This window comes from Eutrigla gurnardus, assembly GCF_963514095.1.
Source record: "Eutrigla gurnardus genome assembly, chromosome: 22".
Lineage (NCBI taxonomy): Eukaryota > Metazoa > Chordata > Actinopteri > Perciformes > Triglidae > Eutrigla > Eutrigla gurnardus.
This window is the reverse complement of record NC_139933.1, coordinates 7383856-7409811: the sequence shown is the minus strand read 5'-3', so window position 1 is coordinate 7409811 and position 25956 is coordinate 7383856. Positions and strand designations below refer to the sequence as shown.

The window sequence follows — 25956 nt, the reverse complement described above, 5'->3', positions numbered from 1 at the left end:
GAATTATTAAAGGATACATCTGGTGATGCTAAAACATCCTGTGAATAGATCAAAACCAGCAATTACTAATCTGTATTGCCTGTTTATCCAAAGTCTGTTATGTACCATTGTGGTCCTAAAAACACATTTTATTTTGAGTCAATCCCACGAACACCATCCTGTCGAGGAAAAATGATTTCTCCTCCGAAAAGAGGCTGGAATTAGCTCGTGACGTTATTACTCTGTACTCACGCTGTTTGGATTAGCCGCAACCATTACTCTTAATATGCACTCGATGTTGCAATGATGGATTCTTAAACACACAGTTGGTTTATACTTAAGTGTATAATACCTTTTTAGAACAAGCACAGCTTGTTAGCCTCCCGCTTATTTAGCCTTCCTGCGGAGGTTACAAAGTGAAGTTAAGTTTATTGAACTTGGTATCCTTCTGCACTCATTGGTTTTCATTTCAAGGGTGCGAGAGAGAGACACAGCACTTCCCCCTGGCTCTGAGCGGATACTCTGCGCTGTGTTATTGTAGTGGCGACCTTGGTTCCTTCTCTAAAAGCCTTCTGTCAGTGCAGATTCTTGCCGGCACACAGCCTTGTAGTTTTGGCTGAAAAACTCATTGAATCTGCTTCGCCAAAGCCAACAGGGCAGAAGGGTGCAGGTGCTGCGCTGAAATTGTTTTTTCTTCTCTGCTTAAAAGTGTGTTTCACCCAGAATGGCGCTCTCTAACGATCTCCGGAGCCAGAATCAGCTCCACTTTTGGGTGGAATGAAATAAGTCTGTTTACATTGTGCGAAACAAATATACAGCGAGAGTCTGATACTAAGGCTGTATATATTTGTGTTATTAAGAACGCTCAGATGGTGATATTCGGGTCGTTCCAGTAAATATTCAGTGTGGGATGGGAGTTAGGTGAACCAGTGTTGGCTCACCACCAGCTTTTAAACATTATTATGAGACTGTGATTTCAAGGAGAAAATAGGACTGAATGAGATCAAATTTGGGTTTTTTTGGCACAAGGAGAGTCTCGTTGGCACACGGAACAATATCTAAATAGAAATCACATTTTTCACTCAAGTTAGATTTAACTGGAGTGCATTGTCCTCTTTTTTTTTCTGGCTCAGAAACGTCGCTGTCTAGAAATGTGAAAGTTGCAGCCGCAGAGTTTCGGTATTAACATTATTGGCACGCTGGGTGTTATATCTGGCAAGGAGAATCCATTTTGAGAGAGTTTGGAAATGTAAAGAGCATCTGCCACAGACCTTAGTTTCTTCTCTTAACCTGCAAAGCGTTAAATAGGTTAGTAATATTTCCCCTTCTTTTTTTTTTTTTCGTGAAACGCACAGGATACAGGACCAAATCATTAGCATGGAAGGAATCCAGAGCATTAATGGCAACCAGGCAGAGTCGAATGACATTGTTATTGCAGCCGTTTTCGGGAAAGTGAGGGGAGCCGAAAATTTATTTTTGATTTATAGCAGGGTTTTGAATTTATGTTCCAACTCTCGATAGGAAAGTAAGTGATCTTCGCCTGGCTTCTCACAAGAGGAGGGCCCCACAGCATCTGGTGCTGGAAACATCTCTGTATCAAACAGAGTTCCTTCTACTTTCTCTTTGCACTGCTTAACCACCAAGAATTTACACCTGTAGGGGATATAGTATTACTATGGTTATTGGACCGGATTCAAGTCTGAGCCTTGAGAAATTATCAGATGAGTGAAATAAGCTGCTCTTTTGTGGGGGGAAACGTCGAGCAACAGGTTACTAGACGCACTCGGTTTTTCGTTAACTGATTTTGCTCCTGCTCTGGTCTTGATTGCAAAGGATGGTTGCCAAGTCATTATTTACCTTGGTTTATTATGTGCTAAATGTTATTTGATAGCTGGAGTGTCTGCTCAGCATTGTGAGCATCATCTTTATATAAATATCTTTTGATTTACTCTGCTCAAGTGCCGTTATTTATTGGGAGCTCTCTTTCTTCCCAACCGCTCGCAGACGAGAGCAGAAATATACAGCTCACTGTCAGCGCGAGTGTGCTTTTGAATCCTCGAAACATCGTATCTTCACATTATTATCAGCTTGAAGTGATGATACGAATACCATTCTTTATGGTTTTGTAATAACTGCCTTGTTTTTCATAGGGACGCCGAGCATTATTTATCACTGGCAGTGTTCATGGGGATTAATGATGCATAACTCTGTCAGAGTTGTCTGGCATACAGCACCAGCCGAAGGAATCTGGAAGGTTATCAGAGCAATAAATCCCAAGTTTTTTCCGCCGTTGTTTGTCACGATGCACTGCAGCAGTTATGACGGTTCCAGCTTGTTTCTCCCCCCCCCCCCTCTACTCTGTCTCTCTGTAAGCCGTCAGAAAAATAACACAACTTGTTTAAGCTGCCAGTTGATAAGGTGGAATTTGATCACACAACCCTCAGAGTTCAAAGCGGGCAACTGTTCTTAAATCCGCTCCTTATTACGTTGACTCTGTCTGCTTCCAGCTGGATGATGGGGTGTAGATAAGGAGCGCGCCGCACACACTCCACCTCTGATGTTTCGTTCTTGGCAACGAGGAACACGAGCACAGTCTGTTCAGTCTTGCATTTTAACTGTTTTGTCAATTGCCGTCATCCAATTCTGTTATGGCTATAAACTGAAAATTAAATTAGGTGTGCAGACTGTTACACAGGTTCAATCTATACCTGCCCAGCAGCAGTATTTCTTTCATCATGGCTTATTTTCTCTGTTTAATTTATTGAATAAATTGCCCCCCTTTAACTTGCCAAGCAGGGGGAAGCCATCCATGCATTGTCCATGATCCGGGCAGCGGGGAAGATCCAGTCTATTAGTGCAATGATAGGGCCTTTACTGCGGCAAGCTCACTGATTGAATGGCATCCTTCTCAAGGTCAGGCCGGAGCTAAGAGCTATTTTCTGCTTACCTGTGCAGCCAGCCGGCCACCGAATCTGCGCACGAACCGCCTTTTACACCGCCGAGCTTAGTAAGCGGAGAAGCTCATCACTGATATTTCCAGCTGGTAACATGAAGAGAAACCTCTTTGCCTGCAGAAAAGGACACAAAGGCATGAGTAATATGATAAGTGGGATCTTGCTACAGTGCGTAAAGACATTAGGAATGTTGTTTTTTTCTTTTCCCGATCTGCGCCAAGGGCCGAATCATATCCTCCCATTGTGTTCCCTGTCAAAGTAAACCAGCGTGTTCAACGTGAATCGGTTTGTGGCAAATGTGCAGACGGGGTCGGAGGTCAAACCGGGAGCACAGCTGTTTTGTCTGCTTGTTCCTGGTGAATGTGAAGTGCGTGCTGTCCTCAAAAACACAAGCAGCTCTATCTGAAATAAAGCAGCGTGATCACCATAAATAGAATCTGTGGCGGTCGTGTTTTAAGCCGCTTATGTTCAGGGACCTACTTTTATATATATATATGCCCAAATCACTGCTAAGCAATATATAAGTGTGTCAGTGATCTGAGACGGGGTGTACAGGGAGATTAGGGTTAATAATGTCTGGGATGGATATGATCCTGATCATTCATTACACTGATGGTAAATTATGTCACAAAATACAGTCATAACACTCATTAGAGCCCACTTCCTCCCAGCAGCTAATGTTTTGAAGTGAATTTTCCGCACCGCCACATTGAATTTAGTCGGGCTTGACCTGTGCTAAGCTCTCAACCGGGGCTGTCATTTGGCGTATGTTTAAAAAAAAAAAAAAATCTCTTCGGTAACACGGATCACTCGCACTGTCACCGAATCCGAGGGTGGGGGTTGGCATTGCCACTTCCGTGAGATCAAAGCACCGTGCAAATCTGCCATACTGCGTACAGGGGAGTTGCTGTAGAGGGATGGGGGGGGGCAGGAATGATCTACCTGTGCCAGGGGGCAAGCACAGCTGCACTCCCACCAGCTGGAGCCCACGGACCCCGGACAGGATTAGAGGCTTTAGCTGCGAAGGTCCCTCATCATCCGTCCGCCTGAACCTTGTATGGCAACAAAACCCCCGCAAACACGAAAGCCACTTTATGATCACTTAATAACACCCCATCCTCGCTCCACACACACACACACACACACACACACACACACACACACACTCAGTCAAACTGCTCACGGGCTTTTATAGCCGCCATTGTCTCAGATAAATAGGACGACCTGGCAGTCTGGGACTCGCAGCCCATGAATCCGGTGTGGAGCCCCCCCCCCCCCTTCACAAAGGTATCACTGTATGGCCCGCAATCGTGAAGCTGCTCCCACAGCTTCTGTATCCCAGCTCAGCCCCTCATGCCTGCCAGGTAAACCCGTCTGCCTCTTTGCTGCTGCGATAGGGGAGTTTGGCTCCGACTGACTGAAACAACATCACCTTGTTTATCCTGTAAATAATTCACCCCTCCCGGGCAACAGAAACAAAATCAAGGTTGTGTGTTTAACAAGAGAGGCAGGGAATGAAAAGGAGCCAAAAAGAGGAAGAAAAAAAAAAAATCAGGTGTTTCCTTTTTAGATAAAGTTGCCGCCTGGGGACAGCGACACATCCCTGATTCCTATGCAGTGTGAAGATGCTGCAGTGAGATGTGTTAGGAGGTGTGTGTGTGTGTGTGTGTGGTTTATTTTGTGTGCTTACTGAACTTGCCCTTTGATAGCTCTCTGAAGAGGGTGCAGAGATACCGTCGGGGACGTTCTTGTCATGTTTAACATCAGAACCTATGGAGTGTGTCAGCGCGTCATGGAGTTTGATGCTTATCATCGGGGGCTGTTCCTGGGAGCTGTCACCCCCCACCCCCCTGCCCGCCGCCCAGTCTGTGACACGCGTGCATGCGGACATGCAAGCTGTCTACGTTTCTCAGTGTTTCGTGTTGTCTAACACCCCTCCCCTGGGGCGGTGTACCTGTGTCTGGTCTAGCCAGACTGTTTGTTTCCTTTCTCACTTGTAGCATCCTCTCCTTTGTGTTTGATGGATTTTATGCATATAGAGAGTGATGCATTTGTTATTGTGTTGGTTCTGTGCTCTAGTTCATCGTCTCTGAAATAAAACACGTTTTTTTTTTTTTTCATGTACGTGTTTACGTGCACATTTTCAAATCGAGGATAAAAAAGAAATTCAGGAAGTCACACACAAAGAAAATACATTCGTTTTTACGCCTTTTTTTTGTTGCATACCAGAGGTATTCAAAAACAATATGAGAGATGCCCCGGTTGTCTACAGGTGTTAAGTGCTGGTCACGAACCGCAACGTTCCCGGTGTGCGTCTGGCATACATTTCCCAGCTTTCCCTCCTCTCATTTCCTGCCATCTCTACTGTCAAATATCCAATAATGGCATAAAATGGATAAAAGTTGTTTTGTCTTTTTACACGATGCCTGCGTCTTCTATTGTAGACCAACCACACGCGTCCCGTTGTCACTTCCTCTGATAGTACATGCCTCCGTGAGACGCCGCGAAGCCCCCCCTCTTTATCTTCAGTAGCTGATTAAAAATGCGACACAGTATACATGGATCACATGCATTATACAAATGCCATCTTAAGTGGGAATCAGCCATGAAAAGCCATCATCAAAGTTGCTGCTCCCCCGATTAATTATGTAATCCTGTTGTGGCCTATTTGCATAACAGTAGTTGATGGAGACCCAAATTGATTTGCATTTGCACAATATTTTAATGCAAAATGACGAACTAGTCGAGGAAATGAATTCCCATCTTCACGTGGATGCAGTGGCACAAATTCTTATTGTTCACAGTGTACGTCATGAACACCTTTTTAAAGGTTAAATTGAATTGTGTCATTACTTCCTTGATATAATAATTCCCTTAGAAACAGGTTGTTGTGGTGGGATAGTGTAATGAGATATTAAGATCACTTTGATTCTGTAAGCTGGTCTTGTTAGTCATGCCTGCTTGTGCAACGTAAGATAATCATTGAAATTGAAGAAACCATTTTTCCAAAACTTCCCATTTAATGGGATCTGAAGAGTCGACTGCTTAACTGCTGCTGTTGTTACATTTTTAAAATCTGATGCCGCATTAGGAGCCAAAACAATAGGAAATGAGTCACTGTCCAAACACTTACAGATTGCACACTACATTTGAGCATCAGTCAGATTTATATTGTCCTGCAGCCAGAGCCTAAGGCTGCATGACAACTGTGAAACAACCATTACAAAAGGAGACTTGAGTGCTGATACACGAGCCTCCCCGCCATGCTGGTGTGTCAGCAAGGGGACGCGCCAGGCGCTGATCAGAAGACAACGAGGATCTGGATATGTGAAGCTGATATTGGGCCGCGTTCCCCGTCGGGGGCTACATGCTATGCCTCCTGCCTTCCCCTCTTTGAGTGTTGATTGCAGAGAGGAGAATGTGGTTGACTGATCTGAAAGGAAATTACTGGAGAGAGAGCTTATCCATGCCTTTGACTGATAATCAGCTCATTATCGTGTTGATCATTTACAGCTCTCCCTCTCGCCCGGGCTCTATTCTTTTAGCTGTGTCACTGAAGCAAAGCACAGAGACTTTTAATGGCTTGGCAGGGAGCCCACTGTGGCGAGGCAGGGTTAAAACAAGCATCCTAGCCCTGGCTCGTCTCCACTTTTTACACAGTACTGGTCCCCCCACTTATCAACCCTCCCAGGGAAAAGGGTGAAAAAAAATTAAAGAAAAACAACAACGGGGCGACAACAACATATGCAACCCTGACGTGAGCAGTGCCCTAGCACCCCAACATGGCTAACTGTGCATGAAATTGAACTGATTGGAGTTATTGACCAGAAGGCTCCAGCCCCTGAGAGGACAGGGAGTATGGTGGTGGTGGTGGTGGTGGGGTTGGCTTGTGTGCTACCTGATTGAGTGAAAAATCCTCAGCCGCTTGCTTTGATGCCCTGCACTTTACAGGAAAAGAGTGATTTAATGGAAGCTGCCAGACCTCATCAATGTCAGCGCTCGAAGTGAGGGCCCTCCGCTCCCGCCACGCTTTATATAAAAGCGCCAGCCATGACAGGTCCTGATGGACAGATGTTTGCTCGTTGTTTTAACTGCACAGTAAAAAAGAAACACAGGTATCAGCCTTCCACCTATGGCTCTAAAAAGACAGGCCGTGCAGCGAGAGGAGGCTGTTACAGGCCACCCCGACGCGCAGCACCCTCGCCCTCAGCTATTTCAGGCCACTATAAATAGCCCTATTGAATTTTTGCCGGGTTGATAAGCCTGTAATTAATGTGACCATCATTAGGCACGGACATGTTCTTCTCAAGAGGACCCCGCTGGTGAGGTGAAGCGAGGAGAATGGAGACTTTTTTGTTTTAAAGACGAGCGGAGCGGCGTGATGCGGGTGGAATCGGGAGTGACGGGGCCAACCAGCTTCCCCCCGGTGACGCGCAGAAGGCGCCACTTTGTTGTCTGAACTGCAGGATAACACACAGTGTCATCTATCAACTCTCCACAAAAGCCCACTGTGCGGCTTCCTTCAGTAGATCTGAATTGCATTGGAATTGCATCATTAATACAGCAGAAATGGTTCCCAGCAAACTCCGGGAGAATATATTGACCCCTGAGGGAGACTAGAAACAAGACAATGTTTTTACAGGAGGAATATCTAACTAGAGGTCCCATTACCACTTCATCAATATACAGCAGCCAGTGAGTGGGGAGACGGAAGAAGGCAGGGGAGCAAAAAAAAAAAAAAAGCGAATGTAATAGCTTATAGTGCTAATGGCGGTCTGAGCGCTCAAGTCCCAAACATTCAGCCGCCTCATCTCATCTGGGCTGTGTAATTGCCCTCCTGGAAGCTGCCACGCGAAGCGGCTGCCTCCGTAGTGAAGAGTGGCAGCTGCTGGATGTTGAGGAGCGGGCCTAGGTCAACTCCCCAAGTGGGGGCTCCTTGCAACCATGAGATGTCATAATTAATAGCTATCTGGGGGGGCCCCGGGCGGGCGGATGGGTGGGTGGGGTGGCTGGGTGGGTGGGTTGCTTGAGTGAGCTTATTTGGGTAAATGGAAGCCAAACAGAAAAGAGACACCAGACTTATTCTCCACTTAACATAATGTATACTTATCACTTTTGCCTTCAGCGAGTACGCCTCTGCAGCATCTTACCCCCTGCTTTTCAGGGATTTTTTCTCCGGCTTGTTTGTATTAGGTTTCCCTTTCGTATGGGAATGCACCTAGAGATATGTCGCTGTGGTGTATCATGGGAACTTATTAATCTTAGGGGACCGGCATTCTCCCTAGTTAAGTAAATATACATGAGCTGCTGTGCAGGATGCAAGCTCCCAGCACCTTCAGATAAATCTGTTACTTCAGCTTCCCTCTTTCTTCCCATCGTCCTACTAGCTGTCTCCCTCCCTCCCCCTTTCTCTCTCTCTCTCTGTCTCTCGCCTGGGGGCAAATCTCACTCTGTCTCATCTGCTGCTTAATTTCACTGGAGCGGCCCTCAGTAATGAAGCGCCTTGATGTACATTTGCCAATTTCTGCCTCTGCCACTGCGGTATAATTGGGATGTGACTAAGCATGAATACCCGGCGCAGGGTTGGTTGACCTCTCGGCGACCCCGCGAATAGCGCTTTTGTCATAATGGAGGTATTATCTCACGTAATCTGGGAATGGAGAGGGATTGTCTGCAGGGTGCCAGGGATGGAAATGAATTGATATAACTCCCCGCTCCTGTGCACAGGAGAGAGAAATCCCCCCTCCCCTCCTATTGCATGATACATTTTTTCTACATGTTCATAATGAAGACATTTTCCTCTTATCTATTGCTGCTTTGTGTTTATTGGAGTAGGAGAGCTGCTTCTGGCAAAAGCAGGTTTTTTTTTTTTTTTAAAGGGAGGGAGGGAGTTGTGATGCTGTGGCACTAGAGAGGATCTGTGTGTGTGTTTGTGCGTGTGTGTGTGTGTCAGCCTTTTCCCTGCGTGGGTGCACTGTGTACTCATGCACATGTTAGTGTGTATGTGTGTCTGTTAATGACCCTGTAAAATGACAAGCTGAGCTGGCAGTGAGAGTACAGCCGACGGTCAGAGAGAGAGAGGATGTGGAGGAGGCAGGAGAGTTCAGATGGAGGTGGTGGGTGGGGTGGGGGGGGTTCGGTGGTTACACTGTGATTCACCATGCTGTCATCAGAGGGACGGGGGCCCCTGAGTGGCCCTCTCTGTTCCCCACCTGAGAGGGCTTGCAAATGGAGGGGCCGCCGCTGTCATTATTTACAGCCCGCAGCTCCTAACCTTGGATTCGGAGCTCATCACCGCAAAGAGAAAATCAGATAGGACTTGACGTGTACCCGAGCCAGTGACCTTGATAAGTGTGAGGTGCCTGCAGCAAGAGGTTAGGGGGGAGAAGAGCTCGCTTTTGTCGGCTTTCGCTGTAGATTTGTACTTGTTTGTGTATTGGTGTGTGTGTGTCCGTTGAATGACTGAGCCATGACTCAAGATGACACATGGAAGGGCCCGCTCATGGGCCAAGATGCAGCAGGCATATGTGGCATTACTACTGTTCATTTTGTTGGCACTGGTGCCGAGAAGATTCGTCGACAGAAAATCTATTTACGACTATTTTGATGATCGATTAATACGTTTTGATGTCACTTTTCATTCAATACCTGTTTGATTTTTGGACTGTTGGTCGTACGAAACATGCAATTTGAAGATATCGTCGACGGGCAATTATTACGGGTCAAATAAACAAAGGGCTTAATGGATGGTGAAAATTATCATTATTTCAAGCCTGATTTTGTTATCATATAAAAGCCATCAGGCCAGCCATGTTTGAAAACACACCTGACCCTTGCTTAATGTAATGATTTTTTCCCCACCTGGGTAATTTACTTTCTATTTGATTATTTATTTATATTTCCATCTGAACTAGTTACCTAGAGACCAGAGCATCTCTGGATTGGGTGATGAAAACGCATTTTTCTTCCCCCAACCGAGATGCTATTTGGTTGTGTGAAATGATTAATTTCACACATATACAGGTCATTCCCCAAAAGCAGCAACATCTCATTCACAAGGGGCCCCCGTCAGCAACAAACCAGGAGGCTGCGATAAAATGAGCAAACAACAGCACGTACTGTACGTCAATAAATCTTTGGAGGTTAAACCTGAGCGCTGTAGAATTTGAGCACCCCCCTCACCCCCCCACCCATCAGGTAAAAGTCACCGAGTGCATCAGAACTGTTCGGGGAGTGTCCTGTACACACACTCTCACACACACGCGCGCACTCACACACAGTCTGTGTTTGCGTAAGTAGGATGGAGCCTTGAATTATGGGGTTTGTGTAAATAAGGAGATGAGACTGTTTTTAGCACACATGGAAGAGGGAGTGCTTGGATGAGAATAGTGCTTCTATGTGGAGTGGAATTGGTCTCGGGTTGTTTACGACAGCTCGCAGCCCTCGTATATCACAAGCAGTATGTTTGCTGTGAAGCTACAGTTTGTGTGCCATCTGCCTTAGCCGAACTTGACCCTTCAAACAGACTTATATTTTGTAAACTGAGCTCACTGTAACTGCTGTTTTTTTTTTTTCAAATTCCTCTCTCCTAGTGGATGATCCAGAAGCCCCACAAGGTGGCCACTTTTTTCGGCTGCATCGGAGCCGACAACTTCGGGGAGATCCTGAAGAAGAAGGCTGCGGAGGCCCACGTCGATGCGCATTACTACGAGCAAAACGAGGAGCCGACCGGCACCTGTGCAGCCTGTATCACCGGGGACAACAGGTTAGCCACCTTTCAGTCCCTCCCCCCCCCGCTGACCGACAAACGACCCCTCCAGCTCGTATGTGAAATTGTCATTCTGGTTCATTTCTACATCCTCAGGCAGGCGGTTGACTCCTCGGGGCTGGAAGTCATAACAGGGAATCATAGCTCAGCTCTCACATCAAAAGGAAAAAGAACAGCTTGAGTGTGTTTTTCCAGGCCCCCACTCAGTCTCTGCCGCCCCAGTGGGTTGTCATCCATCTATAGGCTGACAGTAGCAATGTGTTAGAGATGACTAGGCTATCCCAGCTCTCACCTGTCAGCCTCCTCGCCTGTAAAAGGGGCTTTAGCATCTCTGGCGACTCTCACGCTAGCATCACCATCAGCACGTTTGAGACAGCAGAGGTCAAAACCTACACACACACACACACAAATATCAGTAACAGTGAGGGCTCCAGTTCATGATAGACCAGGTGTGGATCAATAACCTCCTTCTCTAAACACTCCCCTCCTCCGCAGCCCTTCATCCGCTGCTACTGGAGTTGTCAGTCAGTCAACGACTGGACCTCGGGCCGCCCCGGGAGCCGGCCCCGCTGAATGGTCTTAGTGGGCTTGTTTGATGTGGCTCTGACACCTGAAAAGGTCAGGTGCCGTGCTCAGGGAGACGAGCGCTGTAATATTTCTTACAGGTGTTTAACAGACAGCTCAGGAGGCCCGGTGGAAAGGTCTTCGGCAGGGCCAGATTGGAAGGGTGATGGCTTTGAAGGATTGGGAGGCAGTATGTCACAGGAAGAACCCAGACTTTGATTATTCTTACTGAACATTCAATAAGTGATTCCCTCCAGGATCTCTGCACTTTTTCCAATTTGTGCCCTTTTTTTATGTTATTTTAAGATAAATTGAGATTGTTTCTAGAACTTAAGTTCCAGTTAGAGTAAAAGTTGTTGCTCTCCCGTTCAGTTAATTGTGTAATGTGTTGAATGAATGTAACTTCCAATATGAGTCCGTGAGGTGACATTAGCACTTCCTACAATAACATTTAGCACAACGGATACTTGTACGAGTTAGATTAGAAACTGTTTCACGTTTGGTCTTTTTTAATTAAATTGTCAACTGGCTCATCTTGGTGGAAGTTGAAGGGAAGCAAAGCCCGTGTCACCATAGTTATTAATATAATTATGTAGATTGATGCTTTTTTTATTTTTTTTATTTCAGTTTGGCTGATAAAAGCCGATCTGAGAGAGAGATTAAGCAAAATTGTAAATTCCCGAAGCGGCTGATCAGTGTTTTGTTTCGTAGAGGCTTATTGTGGTGTTTTGGTTTGACATTTTAATATATGATATCATTAGATCTAGCCAGATTTTTATTTATTTTTTACAGTGCATTGCTCATGTCTGTTAGACTTCCTTCGTAATGACACTCATTTCGTCTGTCATGCTTGCTCTAACCTTTGAGTCCATTACTGCAGCTCAGGTCAAGTGCAGTTCTAATCCTGCTGTCATAGTTTAGCCGCCCGTCATCGCACTCTGACCGACGAAGCACACTGTTACTCTCTCGTCGGATGCTACCCGCGGTTAGCAGCCTTTTCTCACGCCGTGAGCACGGACCTCCTCCACTCGCGGCGCCCACCTGTCATATGGTCGCCTAACAGTTCTCCTCTAAGTAGCGATGATGGTTGCACTCATTTTGATGGCCGCTCGTAAAGCGACAGCACACAAGGACTGACTAATGAGCTATGTTAAGATAATGCCACCTGCCTTACTTCCAGCTCCCACCACTCACTACTCCACTCAAGTGTTCATTTAGTAATGCATTTCTGTTGCCCCCTCCTTTTGCTAACAATGGACCACTTTTCCAGGTTATATAATATGAATTTCTTGCTTATTGCTGGCCTTGAAAACCCATCCCGATTTGAATCTGTAAGATCATATAAAGACATCCAGATGCCTTTTTATGTTACCTTTTGTTCAGCCATTCCAAGAAACCATTATCATCCTTTTATATTGTGAAGGAACAAAGGCAAGTCTGGGTCTAGAGTGTTTTTAAGGATGTTTTTGAGACGAAATTAAGATGGATGATAAGCGAGCTGGAAGATTTATGGGGTCTGTCTCGACAGGTCCCTTGTTGCTAACCTGGCAGCGGCAAACTGCTACAAAAAGGAAAAACACCTGGACTTGGACAGCAACTGGGAGCTGGTGGAGAAAGCCAAGGTTTATTATATTGCGGTAAGTGAGACCCTCTACATTCGGAATGACTGTTCCCCAACTCTATTGCCAGAGGAGGACAAAATGTTAAGAGGCTTTATTCAGGAAATGCCTCAGTGCGCCTTCTGCATTGTCAATATATCCATTCATCCTTTGTCGGGTGAAATGAGCTATGTTACCTATTGAGACAATACAGCTCCATTCTCTCCATTTTCCCCCTCGCCTTTGTGCACGAAGCTGCAGCGCAGTGTGAAATTGTTCTACATGTAATGCATTCACTCGTTCCTTTTTACGTGAAGACAAGCCAACAGGTGCTGTGAAAGTGTGAAAATTGATTATTCAAGTTCATTCGGCTTTACGCCCTCCTACACAATCTCTCCCCCTACAGACAAAACACACACACATACAGATTGAGCAGGACAGATGTGCGCTTAGACATTCACACACACACACACACACACACTCGAGCGGCACCGAAAGAGGTAATGTCTTCACTTACAAGCTTCTGGAGCGGGATGGCCTGCCATGCTCACGTTTCACTGTTTGGGATTACGTTTAATTCTGGGCAGATCAACATTTTCTCTGATCTCCAGTCAAGACGATAGCCCTGAAATTGCACTTGAATTTCCATGTCTTCAAGCAGTTCATTATCAGAATAAATCAGCATTACAGCCCCGGCCATCAACATGCTCCTTGGCATATTGTCCCAAGTGAAAATGCACAATGTTCCCCCCCCCCCAGTTGCCCGCAAGCCCTCTAAACATGAGTGTACTGTCGTCCAATAATGATGGCGGTTTCATAATTAGCCGCCCAGTCGCAGAAACAAACAGCCCCCACCTCCCTCCCCCCGACACAAAAAAAAAAAAAAAAAGTCGTCAGTGCTTGTGCCAAAAAGCAGATCAGTCGGTCCATCCTCCAGAGTTTGTGTGGTCTCATTTTTAGCCTCTGCTTCGCATTAGCAAACACGGCACATCCTCTGCAAATTGGCAGTTGGGTTTTGCCCACATCCGACAGTCTTGTGCGCAGGGAAAAGCTTCCGTGGGATTTGAGGGGGGATAGAAGGGCCACAAATGGGTGTTTGTCAGTGCTCGGAATCTCAAACGTCGCGTTTCAGCGTCCCTCCCGGGCCTCTTTGTCAAAACAGGAGGATCATTCGCTTTATTAGGGTCCCATTCGCACTTCTAAAGTACTTAGCCAGATACACTGCCACAGCTATTCCCACTTAATACTGTGTGGCGTGTCTAGACCGGTGTTCACTAAGGCCTCCTCTCTCCATTAACCTTGTCGAGAGCACTCAGATGTATTTACCCAATTTACAGCCAGATTGTACATTTTCCCTCCTCTCTCTCTTTCTCGTGCTCTTTCTCTCCCTTTACCAACCTCGGCTGTGCATTAATGCTTTGTTGATTTTCATTAAACGGCTGCCGGGCGGCATACGCAGTCTTGTAAACTCTAATCTGTGTATAAATGTAATTACCAAGTAGCATGCATGTGTGTATGTTAGCATGTTATTTGCACGCACGTGCGTTTCCGTGTGTGTTGGACCGTGTGTGTGTGTGTGTGTTAAAGAGGTGATTGATGATTCCTGGCAGAGGCTCTCAAGGTGCCTGCTACTATGTGGTGCGACCGGATGAAAACAGAATTATTAGAGGGGGCTCTTGCAGCCAGTCTGGCTCATCCAGCAGCAGCGGTGGCAGCAGCAGCAGCAGCAGCAGCAGGGCTGGTGGCAGACGCAGAGCAGGGAGGCAGCACTGCCATTTCTCACAAAGAGAGAGAATGTTGAACTCCTGCCAAATGTTTGGTGGCAGGCTGTTGCTAGGAAATCTGGGTCCTTAGGCAAATCATTGCACAAAGACCAATAACAAAGGCGTGAGGGGGAAGAAGGAATGGCTAAATGCATTTCAGGGAGAGGATATCTCTCTTTTTTTTTGTGTTGTTGTTGTTGAATGCCGTCGCTACTGCAGTGATGTTTACAGTTATTTCTTTCCCCGACGATTGTAAACATCAGAAATGGAGGGTGATGTATTGTGTGAAGGGAAGATGAGTGACTCTAATTGGTTGGGGTGATGTGTGCGTGCTGGCCCAGTTAGCCTCTTCTCCCCCCTCCTTCCCTTCATTCCCTTTCCTTCCATCCCCATCCCCCTTGGCCCTCTATGAACACCCCCCCACCTCCTCCCCTCCGTTTGCTGTCTCCTTTGCCTCCACTCTCACACACACACACACATACACTTGCTGCTAAACACACACAGCATGCACGCACACATTCTGCAGCATACCACTGTCTTGTTTTTCTTACCACTGAGCGCTTTGCCCTGTAATTTGATCTTCACTGCTTGATGCATCCTCCACGATGCCACTTCGAATTAACCTATGGCTCCACAGCTCTCCTTAGCCCCGGCTAATAAAATAGCCTCCCCTAACTTGTGCCATTTACATTCAGGAGAGAAAGCCAAGCACTTGGACCCATCTCGCGGTGATGCATGGAGCGAGTAACGGAAAACGGAGAAGAGGGGAGACGGACAAGACAATTGACTGTGAAAAGGCCTGTTAATGACTGGGCACAGATGGTCAGAAACAACCCAAGGATAGACGGAGGAGACACTCGCCCCTGCCAACTGGCCTGGTACACAAAACTCACCCAATGAGACACAAGCTGCAGTGCTGTTAGGTCACAAACCTGATCACAGCTGTGGACGCTGTTCGTTTACGCCCTCGGCTAATGGCGCTATCCCCGTTAGCCTGCAAGAGGTTAGCCACGCCCGAGGAAAACAGCTCGCCCACCCTCTTTTTTTTTCTTTTTCCAAATCGCGTAGCAACTTGGAGTAGAATGCCTCACACTGTTAACACTGGCACACTGCATATAGCATTAATTGGCAGTTGTATTCTTGCCCTCACTGCAGGGGAAAGCTGAGTTCAGCTTCAGTCACCGTAGCATAATATGCAAGAAAAAGAGGCGAAGGGGAGGGGAAAAGCAGGAGGAGGGGGGGGGGGAAGCGCAATACTGGCACCACAAGCAGCACGTCAGCCTGCTTACACTCCAGAGTGGCACACACACACACACACACACACATGCACGCACACACACACACATTGTATACTCCGCCCCACCAGCTCCTGCAATTTGCAGCCAAAAAAGCAAAGGGAGAGGTTTTTTTCCATGCACACAACTAACTGACATCTCATCATCCAGCCGAAGGGCTGATTAGCACAGAGGTGACTGCGGCTGTGTCTCCGTCCAACTCGGAGGACCACACTGTCCTCACGCTGACCTTGAGCTTCCTCTTCCTCTATCCTTTCCCATCCTCCTCCTCTGCCTCTGCTCTCCCTCTCACCACTGCTCTTTATCTCTTTCCTTCCTCTGTCTCCATCTCCTCCCTCCCTTTTTCTCTCTCTCTCTCTCTCCTTTTCTGTCTTTCCCCCCCTTTTTCTCCCTCTCCACTCTGTACTGCACCACTCTGCACTGCCCCTGTCCTTCCACATAGCCAGGGAGGGATCACGAGGCAAAATGCAGGCAGCGGAGAGAGAGAGGGAGGGAGAGAAGAGAAGTGGGGGTGGAGGGTGGGAGTGGAGGGGGAGAAAAAACTGGCAGGCTCCCCCTTTGTCTGCAGGCGATCAGTTACAGTCTTGGTTGCCGATGAAATTTAATCCCCACCGCATTTACATGCCAAGTTTGACTTCTGGCAAGCCTTATTAAATAGATTTGTAAATCATTTCATCTTGATTAGAATCTGTTCTCAAGGGATCAACATTTTTTCGCCTTGCTTGTGTTTTGTTATGTGCACAATCTGTGCCCACTGGTGTTAAAAAATTTGAAAGTCAACCCCTTTCGGTGGTGTTATTTTTCCCGTGCGAGCGAGTGTGAGCAGTAGGTTTAGGGGGACAAAGAGCGATGGGTGCCAAGTCCCGTCCGTCACCGGCCAAGCCACTGTGTCAGCATGTCTCCCATCTCTGGAGGTCATGTTGGTGGGCGAGCAACTGCTATGATGTGTATTCTCTTTATTAGGCTGACGCCTCGGTGTCTTTAGCATGGAACAATGTCATTTCAAATTGTGTCTAATCAGATGGCATTTTGAAATTGCCAGCAAGCATCTTATGAATATGAATTCATAATTGTTCAATTACAAGCCGACTGCATCATATTTATTGCCTTTTTTTTTCTTTTCTTTTTTTTCTTTCTTCCTTCTCCCGCTGGCCTGGGCCAATTATAGGATTTAAATCTTGAGGCAATCAAGTGATAAGGGTGAGGCGTTTAGTGTTTGCTGTCACTATGTAATTCTCTTGAATGTTAAACATGCATCTGGGAGGGCTGTATTTGTCAGAAGGCTGCGCGTGGAGGTGCACCTGCCTAATTGAGTAGTAATGAGCTGTCAGGAGTGCGCGCTTGGTGATTGGCTCTTGGCGGGGCGTCCCGTGCCAGTGGGACGTATGGGCTGGCCCAGCCCGGCTGGAGGATCAGCCAGCTCCACAGCCCTGCAGGCCTGAGTGGGCGGAGCGTGGTAAATTAGGGTGGAGAAGCCAAACGAACGCTGGCTGCAGAGACGTCCTGTGGCTTTCACTCATCTATGGGATTTATTTAGGTTGTTTACAATTATCCTTACCCCTGGTTTGGTTTTACATCTTCGTCAGAGGGCGAAGAACATGTATTTTTTCCCCTTCAGTAATAGTAGCAACACTTTTACAAGTTGAAGTCCTGAATTAAAGAACCCTATGTCTAGATGCCATTATTGCATGAATAGAAAACTGAGACAGAGATAAGCTGTCACTTTATTTTTTTCTGTGTAGACATTTACAATATATATACAATATATGTATTTTATTACAGCGTCTGAATTCTGTGTGTGAAATGTATGAAATGCATCACCTTATATAGATCAATGTAAAAGTTTTCTGACTCAACACCTCAGTGATTGGTCCGCAAATTGATGTCAGAAATATATTTGTCACTTAAAATGTACAGTCTGTAGGATTAAAGGGGAATGTCTTTAGTGTATAATCACCTAAAACAATAAGAATTGTATAGTATTAGCTTTGAATAAGCCATTTATATGTACGTACGGATTGGATCCTCTTCAAAGAACCGGCCACCATGTTTCTACAGTAGCCCAGAACAGACAAACCAAACGCATTTGAGTTTCCCTGTTCAACGCTAGATGCCGTCAAATCGTGGCATAAAATGGGAAATAACTTGTTGTTTGAAATTCCTCTAATTATTTATACAGTTGAGCTGTAGCTAACTTTGAAGGCTGAATGAGTAGGATTTGTCTGGTGAACATTCGAAGTTGGCCTCTCCTCAACACGAGAAGCGCACACACCTAACAGATGTTTGATGAATGCAGTGGAGTAAAATATACAAAATGTCCCTTTTTTAGGAAAGCAGTGGAGCCCCCCGTTGGTTATTGTTCCACTTATTTATCTAACGAACTCGGTAGGCAAATATTTTTTCAAATTGTTGGAGAAAGTTTACAGTATGTCAGGGTTCATCTCATTTTTGTTACTATGGAGAAGTTCTCATCACACTGAATGGCATCTATTTTTTTCTGTATTTATTTATTCATGCATTTATTTCCTCTTATTTATTTATTATTTGAAATGCGTGCGGGAATACTTAGAATTTGGCAGGGCTGTGCTGGTTTTATTCTGGGAGACTTTATTTCTAGCATCCTAATTTAAACAACAACAGGAGGGGGGGGTGGGGTTGCGTTTTTGGACTCTGGCAGGTTGCCAGGCTGTAGTCCATATTACTCTACCAGCATGCAGTGACTCTCTCCTTGTACACCCACGTTACCTTGTAAAAACAGTTTTTCTTCTTCAGCAGGGAAAACACCATGTCCTTTCACCCCGGATTACTGTGTGCATCTGCTCCACAGGCAGCAAGTCTGTTTTCCTCTGCCTCGCTGTAAAAGGGATGAAATAGTTCAGACTTAATGATATTTCTACTTTCCCTCACCTTGTCCCTTTGCTCCCTCTGCATCAAAGCACTCGGTCCGTGTGCACACGCGTGTGCGTGTGCGTGCCTGCCTTTTTATTCATGAGACCAAGTTGTGAAACACTGTTCCACTCCCATACTTGGATGTTGTGTCCGTTTGTGCGAATTCCACAGCTTAATTGAATAGACTGAGTAATTATTTGTCAAGTAATGCTGAGCAGAAAATAAATAGCCACTTTGCGGCCGTGAATTGTGCCTGATGGCCATGTGTTGGTACTCTCACCAGGGAGAGTGAAAAACCTGCTCTAGTGGCTAAGTATCTGATTAAGATTCACATGATGAAACCGCAGACGCTTTAGGATAGTGTGTCTCCTGGGTAAAGATAGTGAGTAGAGTTAAGTGTCAGACGCTGTTATATTATCACGCCGGAGCATAAAGCCTCGACTGAATAAATATAGCTGGAACATTCTCCTCACCACAAACCATCCGCAAGCACTCGGGTCAACTTGACATTTTTTTCCGAAAAAAAAAAAAAAAAAACGGCGAGAATCACCACAGATGTGCATCTCTGCGCAGCAGATGCCGGACACTGTTCTTTGAGAATTGTTTCCTTCTGAAAGGTTTCATTTTTCCCTTTTATGTCGCTGTAATTTGTTTACGGTCTGTAATAAGCCTGTGCATATCGTCCTTCTGCCAGGTTGGCCTTGATCCATTGTAAACCGCCAGTAAATGTTTTTCTCTCCCTCCCATTTTTGAAAGAGACTAATGACTTCTGAGGACAATATAATATTTTGTAATGATTTGCTACTTCATCCATTTAAAATTATAATGCTTTCATGCTATTAAAGGCATTTATTCTGCCATAGCCGTTTTATGTTTACTGGTACACAAGTTTTCCTCTCTGCCCGTTGAATGCAAACTGAAGTGTAAAAACGACAAGTTGTGGTTTTATGGGGTGTTATATTGGGGACTAAATCTTGGCCCGGGTACGGTTACTTCCTTGAGTCTCCGCCGGGTTGCCTGGCAACCACACAGTGATGAGAAGACTCCGGAGAAGCCGCGGCGCCCGGCAAGAAATCGCTCCCTCGATGCAACCGCAACTTGTTGTTTTAACACTTCGATTTCATACGAATTAAACAAACAACATATAAGGTGTTAATTAGGGAGTTTAGACATGCTGATAGGCAGATTTGTTTTTTGCCTTTTGACAGAGGAAGGCTAGCTGTTCCCCCTGCTCCCTTTATGCTAAGCTAACCATAGCATATCCTGGCCATAACTTTGTATTCAATGCACAGATGCGACAGTGGGCTTCTCACCCAACGACGGCCAAGTCAGCAAATAAGTATTTCCCAAAAAATGTTCAATAAGCATTTTGACATTCTACCAATAAACAAATGCTGCAACGGTGATAAAAATACTTGTTTTATCTGACCAAAAAGAGGAAGAATTTATTTAAAGAAAAGAGGAAAAGCAGCAAAATCTCAAATTTAAAAACAGCTCAAAGCCAGTAATATGCAGGAAGCTTGAGAAATGCTGATTAATGGACAGAATGACTTCACTGTAGAGCAGCCAGCTGCTTTTTTTCCCTGCATGTGTTTCGGTAAGCATGTCTGGGGTTAGGACATGCAGTGCAAAAGTGTTTATTTTTCATATGTGGTCCCACTCAGACATAGGCTACTACTCTGACCTTATCTTTTGTTTCTCAAGTGTATATTGTAAGCAGCTTTGGAGGCTTTATAGAGACTTAGCCGGCAGGGCTGCCGTTGCTCTGGTGGAACATTTGGACCTCTGGCAAGTGTCAGATTTTCAGCAGCACATTAAATCTCTTAACCCATTTCTCTTATTCCCCTCCCTTTCCTCTCTTTCTTCCCCTTTTCCCTGTCTCCTCCCCATACTAACAAGCTGGCTGTGATTTATTTTTCATGTGTGGCGTTTATTAGCCTCTGCCATTTTTTTTTTTCTTGTTGTAGTTTATTTTCCCCAGCATCTAAACTGTCGTGCCAGTGGTGAGCCTGGTGCCCGGGGCCCTCAGGGGCCGAGTGGAAACGCAGCCAGAGCAGCTGCACATCCGCCCCCCAAACCGGGCAAAGTCCTCCGGTCGCTCTGTGATGGAGAGGCCAGAGCCACTTTGATTAGCACGTCCGTCCTCATTGGCCAGCTTGAATGTCATGTACCGTGAGCCCAGTCGTCTAATGCTTCGATGGGCCTACGGGGCCGCTCCCTGCAATTACTGATAGGGTTTGCTTGTTTCGGCGTGGAGGAGAGGCCAGGGAGGACGCCAAAGTGCCAAATGATTGTCCTCGGGTAAATAAAAAGCAGACGTCTCCCCCCCTTTTTTTTTATTTATGTTCTTTATGTGCGTGCCTTATTTTCAGATGCTGTGGCGCAATCACATTTGAAAGTATTTTGTGCTCCGAACATAACAAGGGAGAACCAATCAAAACAATAACTGAGGTTCCTTTTGACAAAGCCCTTGGCTCACAATTGTCAGAAGATGTAAGCTGACTCATCCACACAAGAAGGGCATGTATCCCTGGGAGCGAGGGGCGAAAAAGCTATGATGAATCTTCCCCTCTGTGCTCTCCTCTCTCCACTGAGCCTGCATGGATTAATTACATGACTAGTAGCTAGTTTAGTCCCATTATTTATTTTTTCTAATGAATAATTTTACTCCCTCTCACTCTGCCTAGATTTTTATTCTGCTCAGGACTTTTTTTTTTCTTTCCAGCTTCACCCCGTGGAAATAAGAATGCATTGATTGTTTTCCATCTAGCAAATATCCCACCAACTGAGGAATAACATGCCTTTCCTCTAATTGGTTTGTTTATCTTGAGCAACAGACTCCGGGTTTGTTTGGACTCTGGCTGGCATCCACACACTGCACCGCTCCTCAGCATGATTACTCACCTTGGGAGGAGGCTGCTGGAGCAAGGTTGATGTTCCCCGCATAGACATCAGGCTGTCATTCTCCCCGCTTATGTGACATCATTTGCCAAGACAGATTTGTTACAGGAAAAATAAATTCAGGCCTAAAAAGGGATTGATTTAAGGACAGGCTGCGAGTGGGAAAAAAAAGGCGACAGGAGGGATGGGGGCTCCCAGACACATTTCACCACTGAGAGGGCTCGGGCCGGATCCAAACAAGCTGCCAACAGAAGATGGATTCTGGCTTCATGTATAATTGATAAACTGTATGTTCTAGGTGTCAGCTTTAAAGAGGGAGCTAGGACTATATCAGGAAGCTATTTTTCCTCTCTGAGGCGAGCATCATTTTTATTTTGTCCTCCCCCGTTCTCTGGCTTATCTTCGCAGTTCAGAAAGCCCCGTTGAAAATTATCGTTTTCTTTGAAGACGACGTTCTGGGGGGAACGGGCGGCTTTTAAAGCACATCCTGTTCCTGCGCCTATTAGGAGCGCTTGTCCAGGGCAGATAGCCATCTGCAAAGTTGACTGTACATCCTGAGTTATCAGGATTAGCCATCTCACTCTTGACACCTAGCACATTAATATTAGCTATGGGGAGACTCTATCCTGCTGAAAGCAGCATAAAAGGATTAATGCAGCGCTTATCCTTTTGGAAATAATGCCCTTTTATTGAGCAGATTTGACACTGTAAAGGCTAATGATGACATTGAATGGAGCCAGAATAAGTAATAGTGCGTCATGCCGTGTCATGCCCGCCAGAATAGTCGCTATTTGCATTCCGACGGCTCAAACTTTATTGATTTTGCTGAAGGCGTTGGGGTTGTTTTTTTCCTCCGCAGCAGTGAGAAAGCGATACTCAGTCATCAACGTCCTGTAGCTAATGACAGTCTCCTCCCCGCAGGCCCAATGACATGCTTCGCTCATCGTCATATTGCACGCTCCGATCTCACCTCCGAGCACTTTGAGCCGCGGCAATTACTGTTCGTGAAACACAGTATGCCAGTTTGTCACACCGCCTGTCTGTTTCGCCACAGACCGCGGGGGTTAATGTGGCTTTGCCCGCTCTGCTTTAATCGTGGCGAGTTTGTATCCTGCCAGTCAGATCTGTGAGTGGTCTCGTACAGTTTGTACCTCCACATCCTATAATTTACCTTTGACGCCACATAATAGCCGGTTAAAATCCGGTTTCTATTGTGTGTTTAAACACAAAGCACCAAAAATGACCCGCTTCACATCCTTTTTGTTTAATACCTCCCTATGTACACTTTGACTTTGAAATGTCGCCCGATGTGTAAACAGGAAACGCGCCTGCGTGGGGTAACCGGATAGCGGCCGCACAGCGAGAAATTTAAATCACTCTTAAAACGATTGTAATTCAGTGGGAGTGAGTCTCCTTGAACCCTTAACATGATTTGATTATAAAGAGGTTAAACAACTGTAATAATAAATCTGTCAAGTTTTTAATAAGATGTGCCATTTTGTATCGGGCATTAGAACGCGGAGGGGCAGACAAGTGGCCATCAGGGCCACCTGAGAACATTCGCTCTGTTCTTTCTACTAAATTGCCGCTTCCCCGAGGTGTTTTTTTTTTAGCTGACAAGATAGTAACCTTATCAATCACAGCTGCTTCCCTCTCTCTCCCAAGGACTCGTGGTTGATATGTTCTAAGTGCTCTCTCCTTTAGCAGTTTTAATGGGAATATTGCATGCTCATTTCGGCGATGCCTCCCTGTTTCTTAATGAGCTGATAAAGGCCCAATTATGGAGGCAAATCCTGATTCCTGATTTGCATTACCGACTCTTGTTTCACCACACGCGGCAGGAAATGCACATGATTGAGCTGCCTTTCCAGAGACTTACATGAGGTGTGTGTGTGTGTGTTGATGTGCATGTGTAGGGGCACAGGAGATGGACAGATTAGATTAGATACAGTAGATGCTGCGCGGCCCCGGCCGTTTGTGTGTAGAATGTGATTTAGTTGTGAGGTTTGAGGCGGGCTGCGGGCTGCTCCGGGCTCTGTGATGGGTGAAGGGACAGACTGACAGTGACAGTGGGGTGGTAATGGCTCTGAATGAGGAGGAATGGCCCCTGTAAGGCCCCTCTCCCAGTGGCAGAGCACAGCAAGCCCTGTCCGTAGACGCTGCAAAATAAATTCTTCCCTACACCTGTGTGCAGGGTTTTTTATTTTTTGCACCACAGAACTAGAAATCGAGGCTATTTATAGGTTCACCAATCTACGGAGAAATGGTGGAAGACATGGAAAAAAACGTTACCCTTAAAGAAATCCAGCTTTCACTTTTATTAAGTATCAGCAGCTGCAACGACGCCACGGACCATCAGATGTTGAGACATCAGTGGAAGTAGAAAGATGAGAGGATGTTGTATAGTTTTTTTTTTTTTTAACAGGACCCCCTAACAGCCAATAGGGAGGAACACGGCCGATCAAAGTCGACCTCCGGATGTATGATCAGAGATGTGGACACATCAGTGTGAGTGCTCTTGCATATGATTTTCCAGGTTTTTATAATCTATATTTTTTTTCTAAATACAGTCACATCTTTCTCTCTTGCCCTCCGTGCCCCTTTTTGTCTCTGGAACTGAAACATTATGTCTAGAACTTTGGCTGGGGAGCTCTGCAGTTCATGAAAAATGCATTCGCTGGCTTTTTTTCTAACTCTTCGCCTCTGATACCCTTGTCATATCATATCCATGGCATGTCGGTGCGTGCATTAATTATGTAGCAGGCGCAGTTGAGGAGACAATATTGATGCATCTCAACTAGACGAGATGTATATTAGTCACCCGGCATTGGGAAATATAAGCAAGACTTAATTAAGGATGAGAAGAGTCTTTAATGTTTAGCCTTGTGAGTAAATAATTCTTAGCCAGTGTTTACAGGAAGCATTTCTTCATGCTTCTCTCTCGGGGTTTCCATTTTATTCCCAGAGTCTCACTCTATTCAACCGTTGTGGTCACTTTTTCCGGTTCATCTGAGGCGTTTGACCCGGTCATCCCGCCTGGATTTATCCTCGCAATCGCTCAAAGAATTCTCGTAGAACGGCACCCAGTAGCACCTTTCCGGAGGTGTCCCAAATTGCAAAGGTAATTTATTTCTCTGCGAGGGAAATGATGCATCAGTAAGAGGTCATATTGTAATCTGAAATTGCTCAGCAGTTGCACACACGCCAAATCCTGTGTGGGATTTGTGTTTCTGTTTATGACTCCTCTCTGTGCTGTAATCTTATGGAACTGCGATGGCTCTTTGAATACATTCCCTCGCCAAATGAATATCAGGAGCAAACACACTTCTGGATGGTTCCTCTTAAATACAGCTGTTTCCCTCCGGTCCTCGTCCTCCTTTTTTTTTTACTTTTTTTTTTTTTACAAATGGTCTCTCGGGATTAAAACCACTACAAACACTTCAGAGATATTAATCTTCTTCCAGGACCTCATTCAAAAGTTTGCATTTTAACGACACACATGCTTGTTACGTCTAGTGCCAAATCGGATATCCGTGTTCCTTGCAGATATAGATTAAATACATCAAGCTTTTTTTTTTAAAGCTTTTAACCTTGTCGTTGCCAACAACTGAGTCAACATTGATCTTGTGCGTTTCCGTAATGCCGGGAATGATTGTTTTACAGCGCCCCGTGATTGCAGCGTATTTGGCAGGGAATAATTGGAAGTTCAAAGCGTCGATCCGTGAGTGTAGCCTGGGGATAGGTTTCTGGAGAAGCTGACACTTCAGACGTATTATGAAGCCATCACGTCTAATTTGCACAGGCCTCTTTTGTAATTTACCCCCCCCAATTCAGAGGGAACAGTCTCCTGCTCCGCAGCACAATGCACACTCTGCTTGCATTGTTCACGCTCATTGGAAGAGACACTGAGTGAATGAGTCTTGGAGCTCAAATAATGTGCAGCACTGTTCGTGTCATATTTGTTGCTGTGTAATGGCTCCTGATTTATAGTTTCCTGCGGCGCCTTCTCTTTGCAGCTTGGTGCAGAGCGGACAGCGCTGCACAGTCTACGGCTTTCTGTGCATCCAGTCCAAGCGGCTTGTTTACAACGTGCTGTTGGAGCAAGCTGCTTGACAGATAAAGGACCTCAACAAACACAAAAAAAACGTGGTATCGTCTCTGAGAGGGGGAGGAAACCTCTTCAGAGGAGAAGGGACTGGGGTTTTCCACATGCCGCCCAGACATTCTCACACATATTGAGTTTGT

General features: G+C 45.8%; 1 protein-coding gene across 2 annotated transcripts in view; it reads left to right on the top strand.

The window, feature by feature from the left end:
* The window catches only part of LOC311008361 (adenosine kinase-like), a 94256-nt gene that overhangs the window by 29172 nt on the left and 39128 nt on the right, over positions 1 to 25956 (top strand). For both annotated transcript variants that reach the window (XM_084001994.1, XM_084001995.1), the window contains exons 5-6: positions 10526 to 10698; positions 12794 to 12902. In XM_084001994.1, the coding sequence (XP_083858120.1) occupies positions 10526 to 10698; positions 12794 to 12902 (282 nt within the window). The remainder of the gene's footprint in view (positions 1 to 10525; positions 10699 to 12793; positions 12903 to 25956) is intronic.